The 17,567-nt window shown below is 45.0% G+C and overlaps 1 protein-coding gene across 1 annotated transcript in view; it reads left to right on the top strand.

Moving 5' to 3' along the window:
* Nucleotides 1-17,567, top strand: part of LOC120022333 (ATPase family AAA domain-containing protein 2-like) — a 35,161-nt gene that overhangs the window by 6,316 nt on the left and 11,278 nt on the right. Inside the window, exons 2-6 of the mRNA XM_038966228.1 lie at nucleotides 15,710-15,818; nucleotides 16,118-16,190; nucleotides 16,802-16,880; nucleotides 16,979-17,104; nucleotides 17,446-17,557. Coding sequence (XP_038822156.1) covers nucleotides 15,710-15,818; nucleotides 16,118-16,190; nucleotides 16,802-16,880; nucleotides 16,979-17,104; nucleotides 17,446-17,557 — 499 coding nt within the window. The remainder of the gene's footprint in view (nucleotides 1-15,709; nucleotides 15,819-16,117; nucleotides 16,191-16,801; nucleotides 16,881-16,978; nucleotides 17,105-17,445; nucleotides 17,558-17,567) is intronic.

The following is a 17,567-nucleotide window of genomic DNA, read 5'->3' as shown; positions in this document are numbered from 1 at the left end:
TGGAGACGCCGTGGAGAACGTTCTGCTGCCTGCAACATCCTCCAGCATGACCGGTTTGGCGGTGGGTCAGTCATGGTGTGGGGTGGCATTTCTTTGGGGGGCCGCACAGCCCTCCATGTGCTCGCCAGAGGTAGCCTGACTGCCATTAGGTACTGAGATGAGATCCTCAGACCCCTTGTGAGACCATATGCTGGTGCGGTTGGCCCTGGGTTCCTCCTAATGCAAGACAATTTTTTATTTTATTTTTTTATTTCACCTTTATTTAACCAGGTAGGCTAGTTGAGAACAAGTTCTCATTTGCAACTGCGACCTGGCAATGCTAGACCTCATGTGGCTAGAGTGTGTCAGCAGTTCCTGCAAGAGGAAGGCATTGATGCTATGGACTGGCCCGCCCGTTCCCCAGACCTGAATCCAATTGAGCACATCTGGGACATCATGTCTCGCTCCATCCACCAACGCCACGTTGCACCACAGACTGTCCAGGAGTTGGCGGATGCTTTAGTCCAGGTCTGGGAGGAGATCCCTCAGGAGACCATCCGCCACCTCATCAGGAGCATGCCCAGGCGTTGTAGGGAGGTCATACAGGCACGTGGAGGCCACACACACTACTGAGCCTCATTTTGACTTGTTTTAAGGACATTACATCAAAGTTGGATCAGCCTGTAGTGTGGTTTTCCACTTTAATTTTGAGTGTGACTCCAAATCCAGACCTCCATGGGTTGATAAATTTGATTTACATTGATCATTTTTGTGTGATTTTGTTGTCAGCACATTCAACTATGTAAAGAAAAAAGTATTTCATAAGAATATTTCATTCATTCAGATCTAGGATGTGTTATTTTAGTGTTCCCTTTATTTTTTTGAGCAGTGTATTATGGTTTGGATCCTGGCTCTGAAGTTATGTGTTGGGGATAGTTACGTTTATGACATATTATTATGTTTATAATATACAATATGAAATGAATATGATCATGTGAATTCCTTATTCAATTATTTTAAATATGCTAATACAAATGTTTGTTTGTTTTAGCAGATACTTTTGGTCATGTAGTGTATGTGGACACCTGCTCGTCGAACATCTCATTCCAAAATGATGGGCATTAATACGAAGTTGGTTCCCTCTTTACTGTTATAACAGCCTCCATTCTTCTGGGAAGGCTTACCACTAGATGTTGGAACATTGCTGCAGGAACTTGCTTCCATTCAGCCACGAGCATTGGTGAGGTCGGGCACTGATGTTGGGCGATTAGGCCTGGTTCGCAGTCGGCGTTCCAATTCATCCCAAAGGTGTTCGATGGGGTTGAGGTAAGGGCTCTGTGCAGCCCATTCATTTCTGTATGGACCACACTTTTTGCACGGCGGCATTGTCATGCTGGAACAGGAAAGGGCCTCCCCCAAACTTTTGCCACAAAGTTGGAAGCACAGACTCATCTAGAATATCATTGAATGCTGTAGATGGTGAAGCGTGATTCATCACTCCGGAGAACTTGTTTCCACTGCTCTAGAGTCCATTGGCGGCGAGCTTAAAACCACTCCAGCCGACGCTTGGCATTTCACATGATGATCGTAGGCTTGTGTGCAGCTGCTCGGCCATGGAAACCCATTTCATGAAGCTCCCTATGATCGGTATTGGCCTGACGTTGTTTCCTGAGGCCATTTGGAACTCTGTACTGAGTGTTGCAACCAAGGACAGACAATTTTTACATGCTTCAGTGCTCGGCGGTCTCGTTCTGTGAGCTTGTGTGGCCTACCACTTCACGGCTGACCCGTTGTTGCTCCTAGACAATCCTACTTCACAATAACAGCAATTAGAGTTGACCGGGACAGGAATTTGACTAACTGACTTGTTGGAAAAGTGGCATCTTATGACAATGCCACGTTGAAAGTCACTGAGCGTTTCAGTACGGCCATTCTACTGCCAATGTTTTGTCTATGGAGATTGCATGGCTGTGTGCTCGATTTTATACACCTGTCAGCAATGGTTGTGGCTGAAATAGCCGAATCCACTAATTTGAAGGGGTATCCAGATACTTTAGCATATATAGTTTATATCAATAAGGAAACAAGGCAACAGTAAATATGTCGTCCCCTACCAATGATGCAGCCCCCCCACCCCCAATTGAGATTGCGTGTGACTAATACATTTCAGTTAATTATCTACCCCCATTGTAGCCTTGTGCGAACCATCCTGATCTCACAAGCTTAAATTCTGTATCGCTACACAGAACAGAATGTAAGCTCGCTAGATCAGGATTGTATCAAGATAGACCACAGCCTGTCGTTTAAAATAGGAACAAATGAGCCATAGTGGGCAGAACAAGCAAAGAGGTGGGCAGAGCCAAGCACGTGCTAGCAAGATTCTATTGGCGCATTCTAGCAGGCGCTTGCATATTTTCGTTGGGGAATGCCTACTCTGTGAAGTGCGCTTGTGCAATAACTCAATTCGCCTTTGTACACCTTTATAAACAATGACATTTTTTGAAACATTTGCAAAGGGTAAAGTCTACAGAACTTAGTCCACTCTGTAACAGATTGTAGTTTTGGGAACAGACGCCTCACAAGTCCTCAACTGGCAGCTTCATTAAATAGTACCCACAAAACACCACTCTCAATGTCAACAGTGAAGAGGCGACTCTGGGATGCTGGACTTCGGGCAGAGAGCAAAGAAAAAGCCATATCTCAGACTGGCCAATAAAAAGAAAAGAATAAGATGGGCAAAAGAACACAGCCACTGGACAGAGGAACTCTGCCTAGAAGGCCAGCATCCTGGAGTCGCCTCTTCACTGTTGACGTTGAGACTGGTGTTTTGCGGGTACTATTTAATGAAGCTGACAGTTGAGGACTTGTGAGGTGTCTGTTTCTCAAACTAGACACTCTAATGTACTTGTCCTCTTGCTCAGTTGTGCACCGGGGCCTCCCACCTCTCTTACTATTCTGGTAAGAGCCAGTTTGTGCTGTTCTGTGAAGGGAGTAGTACACAGCGTTGTACGAGATCTTCAGTTTCTTGGCAATTTCTCGCATGGAATAGCCATTTCTCAGAACAAGAATAGACTGACGAGTTTCAGAAGAAAGGTCTTTGTTTCTGCCCATTTTGAGCCTGTAATCGAATTCAAAAAGGCACTCGCACATCTGAGCAATCTTATTTGCAGGTGCATGGCAACAATTGAACAAGATGAAGGAAAAAGGAAACCGCACACTGCTCTTGATAGTATCACCGATATTTAATAAGCTTTAGGTATCGGCCTCAAGGCCTTCATCAGAGCTTTTGGGATTTTTTGAAAGTTGCACCCTTATGTAGACCTGGCCCCACCCACATCCGTTCTACATATCGAAGGGGGTTGGAGGCAAAGGAAAAAACTAATAAGTGCTACCAAATATAACAATATGCATTTCATAAATATTACAAAAGTGTATAAATAAGGCGTATTGAACACTTCTGTATAATCTCAATGAGGACATAGCAAGTTTTCATTAGTCATTGGGTACATCATATGAAAAACGTCAGAATAATCTACAAGAGACACATATTTCATGTTCCAATTCACAGCATAACATACATAGGCATTTCATCATTAAGTCCTTTTGGAAATAATGTCTGGAGGGTGAAAATCCAAAAACATTCTCTTTTACTCAGAGTATTATTAATATCACCTCCCCTGTCTGATATCTTAACTTTCTCTATGCCACAAAATCTAAAGGTGGAAATGTCATGCTTCAAGTCATTGAAATGTACAGCGACTGGATAATCCCGGTCGTTTCTCCTGATTGAACTTTTATGTTCACTAATTCTCTGTTTGAGAGAGCGGGTGGTTTTACCGACATAACAGAGCCCACATGGACATTTAATAATGTAAATAACATGGGTGGTGGAACACGTAATAATGTCATTTATTTTGAACCTTTTTCCTGTGTGTGGGTGACAGAAATATTCACACTTCATCATATTGTTGCACTGTGCGCATCCTATGCATTTATAGCTACCATTTGGTATAGGGCGTAAAAGAGCTTGGCTAATTTTCTTAAGTGGCTGGCAGTTGGCATGAACCAATTTATCGCGTAAATTGCGACCTCTCCTATACACAATACGTGGTGGATATTTAAATTAGGCCGGCAAAACTGGGTCCGATGATAAAATATGCCAGTGTTTCTTGACCACATCTCCCACTTTTCGCGAATTCAAAGTATATGTAGTTGTGAACATTACGGAGTGTTCTGTAGCTTTAGCGGGTCTTTTTTGTAACAGTTCATCTCGTGTTTTTTCCAATGCCAAATTATGAGCTTCATCCACACATTGTGACGAATAGCCTCTTTTTAGAAACCTCATGCGCATCTCCGCTGCTTTTTCTAGATAATCATCTGTGGAGTGGCATATACGGCGCAGTCTAAAATATTGGCTTCTTGGAAGTCCTCTTTTTAATGGCTCAGGGTGGAAGCTGTCACCCTGTAATAGAGTATTTCTGTCCGTTTCTTTTCTATACAGAGTTGTAAACAAGGTTCCATTTGATTTCTCAATCCACATATCGAGATAATGAACACGTTGAGTGTCACGTTCAATAGTGAATTTGAGATTAGGGTCAATGTCATTGAGTAGTGCCATAAAATCTGACAGTTCTTCTTCAGTTCCTACCCATATACAAAAAATGTCGTCAATATATCGATACCACTTAAGGACTTCATTCAAAAATGGATTCTCGTTTTCATTATTAACAAAACGTTCTTCAAAAAGACCCATATAGAGGTTAGCATAGCTCGGAGCAAATGTAGAGCCCATCGATGTTCCATTCGTTTGGAGATAGTATTCATCATCAAACATGAAATAGTTGTACGTCAAAACATATTCAGCCAGCTCTAGAATGAAGTTTGTTGGTGGATATTCATTAGTATCTCTGTCTCCCAAATAGTGTGCTAGTGCTGCCAGCCCCCCCCACATGGGGAATGCTGGTATATAGACTCTCGACATCTAATGTGACCAAAATACAGTCTTCTTTTAAACCCGTTATTGGTGAGATCTTGTTCATGAACTCTATAGAGTCCTTTACATATGATGCCAATGATTGCACATGAGATTTAATAAAAGAGTCTACAAAGTTTGACAATGGCTCTAGCATTGAGCCTATACCTGCAACCACTGGTCTGCCTGGATAGTTGCCTTGTTGTGTTTTAGGTTTGTGTAATTTCGGTAAAATGTATAAGCATGGACGTATGGCACATTTGCAGCAAAGATATTCATATTCAGGTTTTGAGATAAGGTGGTTTAATAGGGCTTGCTCCAGATTAGAGCATATATCCCTTTGGAACACCTGTGTGAGATCAACACTCAGTTTTCTATAGAAACATTCATTGCTGAGTTGTCTCTGAATTTCTTCTTTATATTTTTCATAGTCTAAAACAACCACAGCACCCCTCTTGTCTGCAGGTTTTTATAACCAAAGATGAATCTTTCATTAATTCATTGAGTGCCAGTTCTTCTGTTCTAGTGAGATTCTTCTGAATATGGTTTGTTTGTCTTGTATATACTGACATGGCTTCTTGTTCGACTAACCTACAATAGGTATTAATCGAGGAGTTGTTAACCATGGGACAGAATTTGCTTTTGGGCTTAAAATGGGTGCCAGTTCTTTGATGTGTTACTAGGCCCTTAAATTTAATCTTGCGAAAGAATTTAAACAGATCTACTTTCGTGTCGAATGGTTTGAGTCTGTAATCGAACCCACAAATGTTGATGCTACAGATACTCAACTAGTCTAAAGAAGGCCAGTTGTATTGCTTCTTTAATAAGGACAACAGCTGTGCTAACATTGTTATGCTGGTGAATGAGGACCCAAAAGCGACGTAATAGTAACAGAGTCTTTATTCCAGTAATAAACAAATAATGATTCTCCTGGATATTATCAATGGTCAATCCAAAACAGGAACTGAAATCCTCTCGTCAATAGAGAGGAACGACTGGAGACGCGACCACAGACTGCAGGTCGCTTCAGGAAGGCACTGGCCGTAGCTGACATAGACACCTGCTCACACGCAGCATCTGAAGAAGGCAAAGAACACGACAGGGCGGAACAAGGACACAGGAACAGCAAACATCAAACAAGAATCCGACAAGGACAGAAGCGGAAAACAGAGGGAGAAATAGGGACTCTAATCAGAGGGCAAAATAGGGGACAGGTGTGAAAGAGTAAATGAGGTCGTTAGGAGAATGAGAAACAGCTGGGAGCAGGAACGGAACGATAGAGAGAGAGAAAGAGGGAAAGAACCTAATAAGACCAGCAGAGGGAAGCACAGGGACAAGACATGATGAAAGACAAAACATGACAGTACCCCCCCACTCACCGAGCGCCTCCTGGCGCACTCGAGGAGGAACCCTGGCGGCAACGAAGGAAATCATCAATCAACGAACGGTCCAGCACGTCCCGAGATGGAACCCAACTCCTCTCCTCAGGACCGTAACCCTCCCAATCCACTAAGTACTGGTGACCACGTCCCCGAGAACGCATGTCCATGATCTTTCGTACCTTGTAAATAGGAGCGCCCTCGACAAGGACGGGGGGGGGGGGGGGGGAAGACGAACGGGGGCGCGAAGAAAAGGCTTGACACAAGAGACATGGAAGACAGGGTGGACGCGACGAAGATGTCGCGGAAGAAGCAGTCGCACAGCGACAGGATTGACGACCTGAGAGACACGGAACGGACCAATGAACCGCGGAGTCAACTTGCGAGAAGCTGTCGTAAGGGGAAGGTTACGAGTGGAAAGCCACACTCTCTGACCGCGACAATACCTAGGACTCCTAATCCTACGTCTATTGGCGGCTCTCACAGTCTGCGCCCTGTAACGGCAAAGTGCAGACCTGACCCTCCTCCAGGTGCGCTCACAACGTTGGACAAAAGCCTGAGCGGAGGGAACGCTGGACTCGGCGAGCTGGGACGAGAACAGAGGAGGCTGGTACCCAAGACTACTCTGAAACGGAGATAGCCCGGTAGCAGACGAAGGAAGCGAGTTGTGAGCGTACTCAGCCCAGGGGAGCTGTTCTGCCCAAGACGCAGGGTTTCGAAACGAAAGGCTGCGTAATATGCGACCAATCGACTGATTGGCCCTTTCTGCTTGACCGTTAGACTGGGGATGAAACCCGGAAGAGAGACTGACAGAAGCACCAATCAAACGACAGAACTCCCTCCAAAACTGTGACGTGAATTGCGGACCTCTGTCTGAAACGGCGTCTAACGGGAGGCCATGAATTCTGAACACATTCTCAATGATGATTTGTGCCGTCTCCTTAGCGGAAGGAAGCTTAGCGAGGGGAATGAAATGTGCCGCCTTAGAGAACCTATCGATAACCGTAAGAATCACAGTCTTCCCCGCAGACGAAGGCAGACCGGTAATAAAGTCTAAGGCGATGTGAGACCATGGTCGAGAAGGAATGGGAAGCGGTCTGAGACGACCGGCAGGAGGAGAGTTACCTGACTTAGTCTGCGCGCAGTCCGAACAAGCAGCCACGAAACGGCGCGTGTCCCGCTCCTGAGTAGGCCACCAAAACCGCTGGCGAATAGAAGCAAGCGTACCCCGAACGCCGGGATGGCCAGCTAACTTGGCAGAGTGAGCCCACTGAAGAACAGCCAGACGAGTAGAGACAGGAACGAACAGAAGGTTACTAGGACAAGCGCGCGGCGACGCAGTGTGAGTGAGTGCTTGCTTTACCTGTCTCTCAATTCCCCAGACAGTCAACCCGACAACACGCCCTTCAGGGAGAATCCCCTCGGGGTCGGTAGAAGCCACAGAAGAACTAAAGAGACGGGATAAGGCATCAGGCTTGGTGTTCTTATTTCCCGGACGATAGGAAATCACGAACTCGAAACGAGCGAAAAACAACGCCCAACGAGCCTGACGTGCATTAAGTCGTTTGGCAGAACGGATGTACTCAAGGTTCTTATGGTCAGTCCAAACGACAAAAGGAACGGTCGCCCCCTCCAACCACTGTCGCCATTCGCCTATGGCTAAGCGGATGGCGAGCAGTTCGCGGTTACCCACATCATAGTTGCGTTCCGATGGCGACAGGCGATGAGAAAAGTAAGCGCAAGGATGGACCTTATCGTCAGACTGGAAGCGCTGAGACAGAATGGCTCCCACGCCCACCTCTGAAGCGTCAACCTCGACAATGAATTGTTTAGTGACGTCAGGAGTAACAAGGATAGGGGCGGATGTAAAACGCTTCTTGAGGAGATCAAAAGCTCCCTGGGCGGAACCGGACCACTTAAAGCAAGTCTTGACAGAAGTCAGAGCTGTGAGAGGGGCAGCCACTTGACCGAAATTACGAATGAAACGCCGATAGAAATTAGCGAAACCGAGAAAGCGCTGCAACTCGACACGTGACTTAGGAACGGGCCAATCGCTGACAGCCTGGACCTTAGCGGGATCCATCTGAATGCCTTCAGCGGAAATAACAGAACCGAGAAATGTGACAGAGGAGACATGAAAGGCGCACTTCTCAGCCTTCACGTAGAGACAATTCTCTAAAAGGCGCTGGAGTACACGTCGAACGTGCTGAACATGAATCTCGAGTGACGGTGAAAAAATCAGGATATCGTCAAGGTAAACGAAAACAAAAATGTTCAGCATGTCTCTCAGTACATCATTAACTAATGCCTGAAAGACAGCTGGAGCATTAGCGAGACCGAACGGCAGAACCCGGTATTCAAAATGCCCTAACGGAGTATTAAACGCCGTTTTCCACTCGTCCCCCTCTCTGATGCGTACGAGATGGTAAGCGTTACGAAGGTCCAACTTAGTAAAGAACCTGGCTCCCTGCAAAATCTCGAAGGCCGACGACATAAGGGGAAGCGGATAACGATTCTTAACCGTTATGTCATTCAGCCCTCGATAATCCACGCAGGGGCGCAGAGTACCGTCCTTCTTCTTAACAAAGAAAAATCCCGCTCCGGCGGGAGAGGAAGAAGGCACCACGGTACCGGCGTTGAGAGAAACAGACAGATAATCCTCGAGAGCCTTACGTTCGGGAGCCGACAGAGAGTATAGTCTACCCCGAGGGGGAGTGGTCCCCGGAAGGAGATCAATACAACAATCATACGACCGGTGAGGAGGAAGGGAGCTGGCTCTGGACCGACTGAAGACCGTGCGCAGATCATGATATTCCTCCGGCACTCCTGTCAAATCACCAGGTTCCTCCTGAGTAGAGGGGACAGAAGACACAGGAGGGATAGCAGACATTAAACACTTCACATGACAAGAAACGTTCCAGGATAGGATAGAATTACTAGACCAATCAATAGAAGGATTATGACATACTAGCCAGGGATGACCCAAAACAACAGGTGTAAAAGGTGAACGAAAAATCAAAAAGGAAATGGTCTCACTGTGGTTACCAGATACTGTGAGGGTTAAAGGTAGTGTCTCACATCTGATACTGGGGAGAAGACTACCATCTAAGGCGAACATGGGCGTGGGCTTCCCTAACTGTCTGAGAGGAATGTCATGTTTCCGAGCCCATGCTTCGTCCATAAAACAACCCTCAGCCCCAGAGTCTATCAAGGCACTGCAGGAAGCAGCTGAACCGGTCCAGCGTAGATGGACCGACAAGGTAGTACAGGATCTTGATGGAGAGACAGGAGTAGTAGCGCTCACCAGTAGCCCTCCGCTTACTGATGAGCTCTGGCTTTTACTGGACATGACATGACAAAATGTCCCGCAGAACCGCAATAGAGGCAAAGGCGGTTGGTGATTCTCCGTTCCCTCTCCTTAGTCGAGATGCGAATACCTCCCAGCTGCATGGGCTCAGTCTCTGAGCCGGTGGGAGGAGATGGTTGAGATGCGGAGAGGGGAAACACCGTTAACGCGAGCTCTCTTCCACGAGCTCGGTGACGAAGATCTACCCGTCGTTCTATGCGGATGGCGAGTGCAATCAAAGAGTCCACGCTGGAAGGAACCTCCCGGGAGAGAATCTCATCCTTAACCTCAGCGTGAAGTCCCTCCAGAAAACGAGCGAGCAACGCCGGCTCGTTCCAGTCACTGGAGGCAGCAAGAGTGCGAAACTCTATAGAGTAATCCGTTATGGATCGATCACCTTGACATAGGGAAGCCAGGGCCCTGGAAGCCTCCTTCCCAAAAACTGAACGATCAAAAACCCGTATCATCTCCTCTTTAAAGTTCTGATAATCGTTAGAACACTCAGCCCTTGCCTCCCAGATAGCTGTGCCCCACTCCCGAGCCCGACCAGTAAGGAGTGATATGACGTAAGCGATCCGAGCTCTCTCTCTTGAGTACGTGTTGGGCTGGAGAGAGAACACAATATCACACTGGGTGAGAAAGGAGCGACACTCAGTGGGCTGCCCAGAGTAACATGGTGGGTTATTAACCCTAGGTTCCGGAGACTCGGAAGACCAGGAAGTAGCTGGTGGCACGAGATGAAGACTCTGAAACTGTCCAGAGAGATCGGAAACCTGAGCGGCCAGGGTCTCAACGGCATGACGAGCAGCAAACAATTCCTGCTCGTGTCTGCCGAGCATTGCTCCCTGGAACTCGACGGCAGTGTTGAGAGAATCCATAGTCGCTGGGTCCATCTTGGTCGGATTCTTCTGTTATGCTGGTGAATGAGGACCCAAAAGCGACGTAATAGTAACAGAGTCTTTATTCCAGTAATAAACAAATAATGATTCTCCTGGATATTATCAATGGTCAATCCAAAACAGGAACTGAAATCCTCTCGTCAATAGAGAGGAACGACTGGAGACGCGACCACAGACTGCAGGTCGCTTCAGGAAGGCACTGGCCGTAGCTGACATAGACACCGGCTCACACGCAGCATCTGAAGAAGGCAAAGAACACGACAGGGCGGAACAAGGACACAGGAACAGCAAACATCAAACAAGAATCCGACAAGGACAGAAGCGGAAAACAGAGGGAGAAATAGGGACTCTAATCAGAGGGCAAAATAGGGGACAGGTGTGAAAGAGTAAATGAGGTCGTTAGGAGAATGAGAAACAGCTGGGAGCAGGAACGGAACGATAGAGAGAGAGAAAGAGGGAAAGAACCTAATAAGACCAGCAGAGGGAAGCACAGGGACAAGACATGATGAAAGACAAAACATGACAAACATAATTGGGTTTTCTAATGATCAATTAGCCTTTTAAAATTATAAACTTGGATTAGCTAACAACGTGCCATTGGAACACAGGAGTGATGGTTGCTGATAATGGGCCTCTGTACGCTTATGTAGATATTCCATACAAAAATCAGCCTTTTCCAGCTGTAATAATCATTTACAGTGTAGACATTAATGTTAATGTGCTTTTCTTTAAAAAACAAGGACATTTCTAAGTGACCCCAAACTTTTGAACGGTAGTGTATGTATGTAGGCAATGTCCTTGTCTATAGCTGTTCCGTACTTTCTCATGTTTTTGTACGTTTTATGTGGACCCCAGGAAAAGTAGCTGCTGCGTGTGCCATAGCTAATAGGGATTCATGATAAACTAATCTTGCCGCCCCGGGAGATGTAAAACGAACGATGCCAGCATACGATCTGTGACGTAGGTGGCGCCAGAATGCTGTCTTTTGAATTTATACAGAAGTAGTTTTGACAGCTCAGGTTTGCTAGGACCTCGTTCACAATTCGCAATTATATGGAGATAGATCGATGCATACCATTGTTAACATTGCACTTGTGAATAATTGACCGTAGTATTAGCTATTATACTCTATAAACGCGCACTTAATTTAACACAATGGTGATAATACGTAGAATTTCGGACGCAGACCAATCAACAAACCAAAAGTCTTCACAACCAGACGCCGATTTTCAATCCCCGCAGAATTTACCGAGGAAGTCCGCACGCTTGACTAAGGTGAGTTGAACAGTTGACAGTGAGTGGTGGGAAAAAATGATTTTTTTTCTTCTAGTGTCCTCATTTGAAAACTGTCAGTCATCTCGTCTCTTTGCAAAATCTGCAAATAATGTCACCGATAAAAAAAAAAAAAGAAGCTTAATTGTAGTTAGCTATGCAGATAATTGTTGTACATTTCTAAACTTTGTCGCAACAAACCACTTATATTCAACAGATGTAAGACAATTGATTGTCAGTGGCTTCAAGGTTGACCAATATTTTTTTAATTTTAATTTGAGGTCTGCTGTTCTCTTTCTCAGGGATATGTTGGTGAGAACGATCGGCATATTATCTCCTTGGAAGAGCTAAATGGACATACACCAGATAATGGGAGACCTGTCAGAAAGATAACAAGGCAAGTCAGAGCACTCATGAGTTAAAAATTAGGGATGTATACTGAACAAAAATATAAACACATCATGTAAAGTGTTGGTCCCATGTTTCAAGAGCTGAAATAAAAGATCTCAGACATTTTCCATAAGCACAAAAAGCTTATTTCTCTCAAATTTGGTGCTCAATTTTGTTTACATCCCTGTTAGTGAGCATTTATCTTTTGCCAAGATAATCCATCCATCTGACAGGTGTGGCATATCAAGAAGCTGATTAAACAGCATGATCATTACACAGGCGCACCTTGTGCTGGGGACAATAAAAGGCCACTCTAAAATGTGCAGTTTTGTCACATAACACAATGCCACAGATGTCTCAAGTTTTGAGGGAGTGTTCAATTGGCAGGCTAACTGCAGGAATGCCCAACAGATTTGTTGCCAGAGAATTTAATGTTAATTTCTCTACCATACGCTGCCTCCAACGTCGTTTTAGAGAATTTGGCAGTACGTCCAACCGGCCTCACAAACGCAGACCATGTATAACCACGCCAGCCCAGGACCTCCATATCCGGGATCTTCACCTGCGGGATGGTCTGTGACCAGCCACGCGAACAGCTGATGAAACTGGGTTTGCACAACCAAAGAATTGCTCTGCGAACTGTCAGAAACCATCCCAGGGAAGCTCATCTGTATGCTCGTTGTCCTCACCAGGGTCTTGACCTGACTGCAGTTCGGCACCGTAACCGACTTCAGTGGGAAAATGCTCACCTTCGATGGCCACTGGCACACTGGAGAAGTGTGCTCTTCACGGATGAACCCCGGTTTTTGGCGTTGTGTGGGCGAGCAGTTTGCTGATGTCAACGTTGTGAACAGCCCCATGGTGGCGGTGAGATTATGGTATGGGCAGGCATAAGTAACGGACAACGAACACAATTGCATTTTATCGATGGAAATTTGAATGTACAGAAATACCTTTACGAGATCCTGAGACCCATTGTCGTGCCTTTCATCCGCCGCCATCACCTCATGTTTCAGCACGAAAATACACTGTCCCATGTTGCAAGGATGTGTACACAATTCCTGGAAGCTGAAAATGTCCCAGTTCTTCCATGCCCTGCATACTCTCCAGACATGTCACCAGTTGAGCATGTTTGGGATACTCTGGATTGACGTGTACGACAGCGTGTTCCAGTTCCCACCAATATCCAGCAACTTCGACAGCCATTGAAGAGGAGTGAGACAGCATTCCACAGGCAAATGGTGGTCACACCTTTTTTTTAAGGTATCTTTTTAAGGTATCTGTCCCAGTCGTGAAATACATAGATTAGGGCCTAATTTATTTATTTCAAATGACTGATATCCATATGAACTGTAACTCAGTAAAATCGTGGAAATTGTTCCATGTTGCGTTTTTTATATTTTTGTTCTTTGTACACAGTGCATTCGTAAAGTATTCAGACCCCTTCATTTTTTCCACATTTAGTTATGTTACAGCCTTATTCTAAAATGGATTAAATAAAACATTTTCCTCAGCACTCTACACACAATATCCCATAATGACAAAGCAATAACAGGTTTGTAGAATTTTTTTCAAATGTATTAAAAATAAACTGAAATACCTTATTTACATATTTGAGCACCGGTGCATCCTGTTTCCATTGATCATCCTTGAGATGTTTCTACAACTTGATTGGTGTCCACCTGTGGTAAAGTCAATTGATTGGACATGATTTGGAAAGGTACACACCTGTCTATATAAGGCCCCACAGTTGACAGTGCATGTCAGAGCAAAAACCAAGCCATTAGGTCAAAGGAATTGTCCGTTGAGCGCCGAGACAGGATTGTGTGGCGGCACAGATCTGGGGAAGGGTACAAAAAAATGTCTGCAGCATTGAAGGTTCCCAAGAACACAGTGGTCTCATCATTCTTAAATGGAGAAGTTTGGAACCACCAAGACTGTTTCCAGAGCTGACCATCTGACTAAACTGAGCAATCGTGGAAGAAGGGCCTTGGTCAGGGAGGTGACCAAGAACCCGATGGTCACTCTGACAGAGTTCTATCTCCTCTTCAGAAGGACAACCATCTCTGCAACACTCCACCAATCAGGCTTTTATGGTAGAGTGGCCCGACGGAAGCCAATCCTCATTAAAAGGCATATGACAGCCCGCTAGGATTTTGCCAAAAGGTATCTAAAGGACTCTCAGACCATGAGAAACCAGATTCTCTGGTCTGATGAAACCAAGATTGAACTCTTTGGCATGAATGCCAAGCATGACTGGAGGAAACCTGTCACCATCCCTACAGTGAAACATGGTGGTGGCAGCATCATGCTGTGGGGATGTTTTTCAGCGGCAGCGACAGAGACTAGTCAGGATCGAGGGAAAGATGAACGGCGTAAAGTACAGATCCTTGATGAAAACCTGCTCAAGAGCGCTCAGGACCGCAGACTGTGGAGAAGGTTCACCTTCCAATAGGACAACGAACCTAAGCACACAGCCAAGACAACGCAGGAGTAGCATTGGGGCAAGTCTTTGTATGTCCTTTAGTGGCCCAGCCAGAGCCCAGACTTGAACCCGATCGAACATCTCTGGAGAGACCTGAAAATAGCTGTGCAGCGACGCTTCCCATCCAACCTGACAGAGCTTGAGGATCTGCAGAGAAGAATGTGAGAAATTCCGCAAATACAGGTGTGCCAAGCATGTCATACACAAGAAGATTCGAGGCTGTAATCGCTGCCAAAGGTGCTTTAATAAAGGGTCTGAATAGTTATGTAAATATTATATTCAATTAGCCTGTTTTTGCTTTTTCATTATGGGGTATTGTGTGTAGATTGATGAGGAAAATTTCTTATTTAATCCATTTTAGAATAAGGCTGTAACGTAAGAAAATGTGGAAAAAGTCAAGGGGTCTGAAATACTTGCCGAATGCACTGCATAAACATTTCGGCATGGTAGGCTAATGTTTCTATCCCTAAGCCAGATATAAAGTCAAGATGTGTCTTTGTCTGCAGTCTTACAGTAGCCTGGGTACCAGTCTGTTTAGGTAACTTTCCACTCCCTGTAGGCCTACTCCATGTCATTGCTGGGGTGGAATGTTAGCTAAACAGACTGGTACCCAGGCTAGTCCTACAGAGCACTTTGATTCCGATACCATCAAGAATTCTTCTGACATTTTAAGGTCATTTTTTTTCAATGTTATTTTTGATTCCTTCCCAGGAAATCGCCCAGGTTTCAGGTCAATGGGGCCAGTGAAGATGACCAAACTGGTGAGCTTAAAGCATGTTTCACATTATGATGCAAACACAATCTAGGTCGTTCCTAGAATACAACAATTCACCTATTCACCTATTTAGACATGTCATAAAAAACACAACTATTTTTCTTTTTTTAAGAGGATGTCCCACAATTGACTCCTTTAAAAACAATCATTCTCATTCACACTCATTCACCTACATGGAATTGTGAATAAGGTATGAATTGTGTTTTGAATAGCTGTTCCAGAGGGGTCTCCTAGACCAGGAGGATCCCAGGGGGTTGTGCGACGCAGCACCAGAACCACCAGGGACCAACAGTCCATGATCTACGACTGCCTCATCACTAAGTAAGGAGCATCACCACAAAATCCTGATTCCCCCCGTGTGTCCTTGCTCCCTAGTCTCTTGTTTACTTCCCCAGTAGAGTGTGTAACATGGGGGATAGTCCTAATACAGGGACTATTTGGGTTATTACAGATGTCAGACGTGGGTTATTATAGGCATATTACAAATTCCTCTGCTTTTCCCCCAAAATGATAAGTACACAATTAATGCTTATTGCATTGGGACCCAAAACCTCCATGAAGTCATGCTAAAGAAGGATACCATCAGAAGTTTTTATATCGTCACTTGTTTTTCTCCATAGTACTGCTGAGGCGGTCCTCCACAAGATTGATGACATGAAGATGTGCCGCCACTTGAAAAACTCAAAACAATCAGTGAGGCTTTTTCCATCCCGTGAAATATAATTTTGTCATTCAGCCATCCAAAAAGGCAGGGATGACATACAGTACAGCGTATAATTAGCAAACAATAAGAAACCATTCATTGACATTGAAGACCCACACTAACTCTACCCAAACACAAGGGCTTGTTGCACTGTAGAAATGTTTACATAATAACTGGCCACTGTTTCCAGGTTCTATATCTTCTGCTACTGCACACAATCTCTTATCAGGCCATTGTAAGGGTGTTGCACCCATCTGTGGTCCACCACCCTCTCTCTCTCTCTCTGCCCTCAGCAGTCCCCTCTGTGCTGTGGTTTTGGGGAAAGTAATCACACTATTGTCATGTTGTTGCCTCATTCACCAGCAGATGACTTATAAAGGGTTTATCAGTGGCCACCGTATTTCAAGAAGCCGGAGTAGTAATAGATTAATTAGAATTTCACACAGTTATCCCTTGTTTAGAGCCTTGAGATATGAGAAATGAGATTTGAAGTCTCACTGAAATATGTACCATTGTGTCATACCGGTCATTGAAAGAAGGACATAACTATACCATACCTGTTGTATCTATGAAGTTTTTATTTAAAAATGTATAATTGCAGAGGATGTATTCTAAAGCCCAGCGAAAGAAGACTATCGACTCTCCAACGGTAAAAACTGTTTCCAAACAAGAAGCTGAAGGTATGTTTCTATTGTAGTTTAGGGGAAAGTTACAGTATTTTTGACCATAACTCTCTAAACATGAATTCATTAACTTTTGGTCCGATACCTATTTCCAGAGTACTCTGATGACGGTGACGACGATGATGACGACGATGATGAGGATGATGAAAACGACGATAACAGCAAGCGCTATGAACCTCGACAGAAAAACGCGGTGGTTCGCTACCATGCGCCACTGGATGGTTGGTCCTTTTTACATTTGAATCCCGTAAAAAGCACATCCCAACTTATTACTCTTCACTGAACTAAAGCCTTCTGAGAAATGTTCTCTGTAAATTAGCGTAGTTCCACCAATTCGGTGCCTTTTGAGAAGTGTAATTTAGTAATAATTTAAAAAAAGGATTTCATCACATTTTAACGTTGTTTAACGTCGACCTTCATCAGAGCAAATCTCCACAAACAATATTCTGATCTAGAAAGCAAAACTGAGCCTAGATCAACACTCCTACTCTGAAGTGCTTGACTATGGGCAGGGAGATCAGTGCTTATCATGATGTTACTCCTCTCACTGTTTCATCTGTAGAATCCAGGAAACAGCCGTTTTTCGACCGTCAGGCATCTTCCACTAGAGGGAGCTACCGCATCAGTGCCTCAGTGCCCAGGAGTGCCCATACCACCAGCCGAAGGAGTGGCAGGTCTCCACTG

This window comes from Salvelinus namaycush, chromosome 27, assembly GCF_016432855.1.
Source record: "Salvelinus namaycush isolate Seneca chromosome 27, SaNama_1.0, whole genome shotgun sequence".
Lineage (NCBI taxonomy): Eukaryota > Metazoa > Chordata > Actinopteri > Salmoniformes > Salmonidae > Salvelinus > Salvelinus namaycush.
The sequence above is the reverse complement of the archived record's forward strand: the minus strand, read 5'-3'. Positions and strand labels throughout refer to the sequence as shown.